This window comes from Pogonomyrmex barbatus, unplaced genomic scaffold, assembly GCF_055798465.1.
Source record: "Pogonomyrmex barbatus isolate J1 unplaced genomic scaffold, ASM5579846v1 scaffold10, whole genome shotgun sequence".
Lineage (NCBI taxonomy): Eukaryota > Metazoa > Arthropoda > Insecta > Hymenoptera > Formicidae > Pogonomyrmex > Pogonomyrmex barbatus.
Genome location: NW_028297099.1, coordinates 7,520,569 through 7,527,641, shown reverse-complemented (window position 1 = coordinate 7,527,641; position 7,073 = coordinate 7,520,569). Strand labels below are relative to the sequence as shown.

The 7,073-nt window shown below is 29.2% G+C and overlaps 1 protein-coding gene across 1 annotated transcript; it reads right to left on the bottom strand.

Annotated features, from left to right (window-relative positions):
• Positions 1-726: 726 nt before the first annotated feature.
• On the bottom strand, positions 727-5,926 carry LOC105429759 (periodic tryptophan protein 2 homolog). The gene is made up of 15 exons (XM_011642928.3): positions 5,667-5,926; positions 5,047-5,159; positions 4,838-4,932; positions 4,617-4,745; positions 4,069-4,339; positions 3,747-3,928; positions 3,328-3,565; positions 2,751-3,255; positions 2,271-2,608; positions 2,028-2,175; positions 1,731-1,899; positions 1,515-1,658; positions 1,331-1,405; positions 1,010-1,229; positions 727-930 (listed from the first exon to the last, which is right to left on the bottom strand). Exons 1-15 carry the CDS (start codon positions 5,682-5,684, stop codon positions 804-806), a joined length of 2,772 nt encoding a protein of 923 aa, XP_011641230.2. The 5' UTR covers positions 5,685-5,926; the 3' UTR covers positions 727-803.
• Between the last annotated feature and the right edge of the window lie 1,147 nt (positions 5,927-7,073).

Sequence of the window (7,073 nt, the reverse complement as noted above, 5' to 3'; positions counted from 1 at the left end):
TTTGTCTATTTTTTTATACCTTTATTTCATTCGAGAAGCGCGTTGCCAATTCTATTCCAATCTAATCTTGATCTTAATCTGTAAATCCAACATAATGGCATAATGGAGATGAATTACGTTACAACTTCACGTTATCTCTTTGTCAGCGTGATAGTATCAGCGTTAGTAAGCTCTGTGAACACTGTCGACATAAATTAATATTTTATTAAAGTGTACGCATACTTAATAACACTACTGGTTATTAAACATCTTAATGCTATATTAATGCCGTTCATAGAGTTCGCATTCGCCAGCATCAATTGATTTGTCTTATTATTCTGCATAAGAGTATTAAAATAGTGAGTACCAAAAAATGAATAGTTTACAAAATATTTTATATTTTACATCAGAATATGTGAGAATAAAATATAAAATATTTCATAAACTGTTAACTTTTTGATATTTATATTTTAATATTTTTTTTTATCTAAATATAACCAGATGAATCATAATAAAAATACAATTCCATTAAAAAAAAAGACATAAAAAAATTTTAACGATAGTTCAAGTAACTACTTTTTTTCTTAAAACAACTGCAAGTTGTCTCTACACCGATTAATATTATAATCATATGACCCCTCAAAATCTTGCAATTTTTGTATAAAATTTTTATTTTTCTCTAAAATTAAAAATAAATAAAATTTTATGGAGTGATAGATTAAAATAAACATCCTGTATAAATAAACATACATATTAAATATATATATTTATATACATATATACAAAATATTTTTTTCCTTTTAAAACAAAAATTTAAATAATGCTTAATCTCTACTTATTTCTTCTACAGAAACGTCAGATTCGTCATCTATCATGATCGTAGATTGCTTTGCAAATTTCAGTTCTCCTATTCTCAATATATAGCTTATTGTGTATTGATTAAAATCGCATCTGTAAAAATGTTTCCAATTATTTGCATACTTATACTAACGTGTATTATACATGGTAAAAAAGATATAATAACACTCACATTTTGCTAAGATCGTCATATTTCTTTTGCATATTTTTGTGTAGCATTAATAGCACTGGCATTTGTAATGCAGTATTGATCCGTGATCCATATTTCGTCAAGATTGTTTCTATCCATAAAAGATAAAAATGTATATGCCTTGTTGACTCCAATTCAGATGCTATAAATTTTAATAGCTTTTCTATATACATATCTGGCATATTCGTCAGCGTTAATTTAACTATAACAGCAAAAAATCAAACAATTTTCATTATATGTATTGTCGTTAAAATCATTAGAATGTTTAAATAATTACTATATTAAAACTATATAAAAACTCACTTTCTTTATACGGAATGGTTTCTATAACTTGTTGAATTAATAATTTTTCGTTTAATTTCAACGCCATCATTAGTGCTAAAACAATAACAATAGTTTTATTAAAGGTTCTTATTCAATTATAATATTTGTTAATAATAATATTTGTTAATCTCTTTATTATTAATTGTAGTAAAAATATTTATACCTTTGACATAATCGTGTTTGTCAAGCGTTTCTTTCACAGTATCTGGAGTAATTCCAAGCTCCAATTGAAATGGATCGAACATTAATCCAATATCCAAAGAATATATCAATAAGCCTTCTGTTGTTACTGCTGCCCACGCTTGCCCTGTTTCACAACGTATTAAATGATACGCTTACTTCAAATAAAATTAGCAAAATTAACAAATTATTTAATTACCTGTAGGAGAGAACTGTAAACAAAGTACTCTCACTTCTGGTTTGACTCTTCTGCTTGCCATATCTCCGCTTTTAACACCTGGTAATCGTAATGATATATTTCCGCCTTCACGATGCTCAATCAAAGCTTTGTTACCAAATTCAGACATATACTTTCTATTTATAACATCCTGCCAGAATAAAAATTACTTTAAAAATAAAAATAGATCTGAATTATTTCGCAATTAATTTTGTGCTAGTCTAATAAAAGAAAAAAAAACTTGAAATATTAGACACAAGATATATAAACGTTACTTACGTCCACACCATCCAGAGATCTATTCTGAGTAATTTCATACTTTTTCAACAATATCGATTCTTCAATATTATAAATGCATACATTCTTGGAACGACCACCAGCTAATATGCATGAACCATCAGCTGAATAACATAATGTAGTAAAAGCTCTAAAAAAAATAAAATTTAGCATATCATTAAGACATACATGACATGATGAAAAAAATAAAATTTCTTATGAAAATTTCTTTACCAAAATACTCACTTAGACTGCAAATTCTTTTTCGCTGTGATAAGATCCGTTTTAGATCTACCAGCGCCTAAGTCAGTTCTGCCCTCGATAAAGCCCGTTTGTCTAGCTGTTTTACATTCGAAAAATGTAATTTGTCCATCCAACGTAGCGACAGCAACTTCTTCTCCATTTGGCTTATAAGTTACACAAAGTGCATCAGCGGTCAATTGTATCGTCTCATGAGCAGAGCCATTCTCAATGGCATTCCATATTTTCAATGTTTTGTCCCAGGATACAGACACCATTTCCGTACTAGCGGGATTAGGACTGAACGCCAAACTTGAGATAGGTCCCTCGTGACCGCTCAATATCTGAAATTGAATCAATCATGTATTTTATTTTAACTATATTATTTCGGTCGCGAAACTTATATACTTATGTCACTTAAACTACCCAATTATAAGAATTAAGTTCACAATTCAGCATCTAAGAGACAAATAAGGTTACACATACCTCTAAGAGAGATCCAAGTTTCATACTCCACAGATAGATATCGAAGAAATCTTGACCACCCGCTGCGATAAATTCATCGCTCGCATCAATCGCCAAGCAGGAGAATTGCACTGGACGCGGCGACGTGAGCGTTCGGAAATTTCTGTATCTCGCTAGATCGTACGCCCGCACTGTACCGTCCAGAGAGGCGGATGCGACAAATTTACGATTATGACTGAATAAAACACTGGATATCGATGAAGTGTGTTCATGGAATGTGAGCGTACAAAATCCACTCATCGTATTCCACAATTTAACTTTTCCGTCGTCACCACCCGTTATAATATATTGGCCATCGGGACTATATGCTAAACAGTTCATATTGGTTCTGTGTCCTTGTTGTTTCATGGCATATGTTTCACTTTGCCATTCCCAAACCAATAGCTGGCCAGCATGGGAGCATCCTATAGCTATCCAATCTCCAGTAGAATTTAACGCGATTGATGAAATACGTTGTCGAGAAATACTATAAGAATGAATCACATAAGTCAGTTAATTTCTAATATCATTTAACATTAAGTTGAAAATATTACTGTACCTTAATGAATGAATCAAATTGGCATGTGGCATTTCATATAAGTAAAATGAACCATTATTAAATCCAATAACCAATATATGAGTATCTTGATGATAAGCAGCTGCAGTAAGTTTCGCATCTTTATCTTGTTTGTGAACTTCGTCCGCCAAATAAAAAGTAGCTCGCTTTTTATAACCCAACATTTTGATTGTCTTATCTTCCTCTTGTACGACCTCTTCCGTATTGTCTTGTGGCATATCTAGAATAAGATGCATGTTCTTTTGTAAATTATCTATTATTTCTTATAAATAATATAAAATTATAAATTGCAATATAGCAAAATTATTATTTTTTACTACTCATGTGTTATTAAATCTTTAATTATTCACAATAAAATTATAATTTCAATTTTTTTAGAATAATAAAGAAACTATTATTACCTGAGTCTAATACTTCAAGTTCAGCACGAGCTTTTTGCTTCTCTGTCCTCTCTATAATTTTTTCTATATCAATATCATCCTCGCTATCGCTATCATTGGCTTTTTCCTTTTTTGAAGGTGGTTCCCACTCAACCCAGTCGTCTGGTTCAAGTGTACATTCCCAAACACAAACTCGGCCATTTCTGTAAAAGAAATTTTCCGAAAAGGTATAATAGAGTCAAGTTATCTATATACAATATTACTGCATGAGAAAAAACATTCGTGTCAAATAGCAAAAACAAAAAATTGATACAATATAAATATTTTAAATTATATCGCTTACTTGCTGATAGTGTACAAGTCATATTGTTTCGCTTCAAAGAAACATGCCACAATCACATCAGAATGACCACCTAATGTAATATATCTAAAATTTGCCCATTTTTGTAAACCATATATCTTCACAGTGCTATCTTTCGAACCAACTGCTAATAACTTTGAATCAAAGGACCAACTAACACATGTCGTCTCAGCGGTAGCTCCATGAAACGAACGTTCCATAATAAATGGATTGTAATCTCCCGTTTGTAAACCCGGTGCATTGAAAATAAAAACTAAAACAAATATCAAACATGTTACCTTAGATAATTATATATTTTCCTAAATAGAAACATTCTTTGGAAAAGCTTAAGAGAGACATATTGTAAGCAATATGAATCTAGTTATTAATTCTAAGATATAAATGAATAAATGTGTGAAATTAAACAAAGTTTAATTAAACCAAGTAAGTAAACCAAGTTTCTTCTTGGCTGTGTAAGCTTAAAAAATAATTTCTTCTTCTACATGTTTTCATACATGCGGCTTTTCAAGTTTGTAGTAATAAATACTTACCACCACCTCCTTTGCACACTGCAAAATGCTTTCCATCTGGAGAGAACTTCACACGTTTGGGTCGTCCTTTAAATCTATATTTGTGTAGAATTACTTTGCTTATCAAACTAATAATATGAGTTTCACCATCTGTATAAACATATTAAAAAATTATATTTTCTCTTGCAAGTATGTTCATAATTATTAAATAATTTTTACAAATATTGTGTAAAAAATCGTACCTGCATTAATTGCTACTAACAAAGTACCATTTGGTGATATATCAATAGTAACATAATTAAATCTGCTTTCCACAGGAAGTGTCATAGATTTATTGCTAAAAAATAATTTTATATAAAAATATGTAATGATTATTATAACAATTATTACTATAAAACTGTTTTGTTTTATAAAATGTTCAGATAATTTATATTAAGATTATTATATTTACTTTTTTAAGTCAAATATTGAAATTCTGTTGCCCACAGGACTAATGACAGATGATCCATTTGAAGAAAAGAGTAAGTCTCCTTTTCGATAAACTGTGCCAAGTAAATTACTAAACTGTAACAGAAAAAACAAAAAATATTACTCGATGTATTAATATTTACTTTTTTATATATAAATATTATAATATTAAATGTCTACATAATACAAAATTTGTCATTGCATTTTTTACATAATTATTAATAATTATAATATAAATTACAAATTACAATAAAATAAATATACAAAAACAACTAAATATACAAAATAAAATTTATTAAAAACATTTATTAAGTGTAACTGAAAGAAAAGAATATAAAAAGCAAATTGTGTTATAGGTTAGGAATACCACATGCGTGTTATAATTTAACATGATCAAGATACGATTAAAAAAAAATATTAACATAAATTATAAGTTATAAATATAAATAATAAATATACAAAATAAAATTTATTGAAGATGTTTATCAATTGTAATTAAAAAAATATAGGTTAGAAATATTACACGCATGTTATATGATCAAAATATGACTTAAAGAAAAATAAATAAAAATGTCAATCGTTTTAAAATAACAAATATTTTACCTTATATGAGAATTTCATCTTCAATATCAATCAAATATCTTTTCTTCACTTGCCAAAATTTCCCACGCTTTCTCTTCCTCTTTTATGGCGGCTAGTTCCGACCGTTCAAACGCGTTTGAAGCATTGGCTGCAGAAAAAGCAGCTTTGAAATTGTTATAAAATCCTTTAATATGATTGGTTTATACATTTAGATCCATGAGAAATTATGGGCAAAAACCAATTATATCAAAGATTTTTACACAACATTTTTGCAAAGCTGCTTTCTCTGCTGAACGCAGCCATTCCTAAGGATGCATTCCAAAGAATAATAAAATTGCGATACGAACAAGAATAGAAAAGGCATATGATGAGAAATAGCCAATCAGAGTTGGCTATTACAATACAAAATGCATAGAATATGACATAGTTGCACAGCATAGCTGACATAGCTGTATAGCATAAGGCCGTCTGGTCTGGGCCAATGAAGGTCAATTATAACACGAGTTAATTTAACACAAATGCGATTAGTTAATTCCAATATAATAATCATTTGATTAAATTAGGTTAAATTAATAGGTGGTGAAAGAGACGCTAAAAGCGGAACGGAGTAGAAACAAAATTTGATTGGCTATCCTCCATCAGTCTTTTCCGTTCTGTTTCGCTATTTCTTTATCCGTCGAGATGCACCCTTATCCGTCGAGGTGCACCCTAAAATTTATCCAATCGAGAGGGCGTTATAAGTATTTCTTCTAAATGCATTCAAAGATCCTACTTATCAGATAAAATCCTACTTATCAGATTAAGCCCGATTGGATTTTAAATTCAGCTCATAAAAATAGCTTCAAATTGAACAATTTTATTAATTTTATATTTGTAATGTAATAATCTTATATATTGCTTTATTAAATTCAAAAATTGATAAAATATCAGAATATAATGAACCAAAAAACTGCACAATTTAATATTTCAAGAATGGCGGTTTCAAAAAATCTTATATAATTTTAAATTTTAAAATTAAATCACACCGATTCAAACTCTTCGAAAATATAAAAAATAATATAATAAAATAAGAATAATTAAGTTATTCGAATCTACCGAAATATATTAAGAGGAAAGCTTTTTTCCACAATCGATATGGAATATCATACATCATACGCATCCATGTTTGTGAATTATGAGACACCATATATTTCGATCCAAGTTGAAAGTTTCTTTAATAAAATGGCGTATTTAGGTCAGGGCCACAATATTATTTTTGGCGAAAGTTGTGTGATATGGAATATAATACAACAATGAAATACGATATGAAACTTTTATCATGAAACGAAAAAATGTGTATAATATTTTTTCGTGTCGTTATCTCAGCGATATTCACGTCGATACTCACGAGTTCGCCTTACTCTTTGAAATTTCACGATACGTATCTAC

Excerpts from the sequence above, each read along its gene's own strand:
- LOC105429759 (XM_011642928.3), bottom strand. Across the intron at positions 3,256-3,327 it reads AATTTGATTCATTCATTAAG|TATTTCTCGACAACGTATTT; the intron begins GTACAGTAATAT and ends TCATTCTTATAG. Across the intron at positions 1,406-1,514 it reads CAAACACGATTATGTCAAAG|CACTAATGATGGCGTTGAAA; the intron begins GTATAAATATTT and ends TTATTGTTTTAG.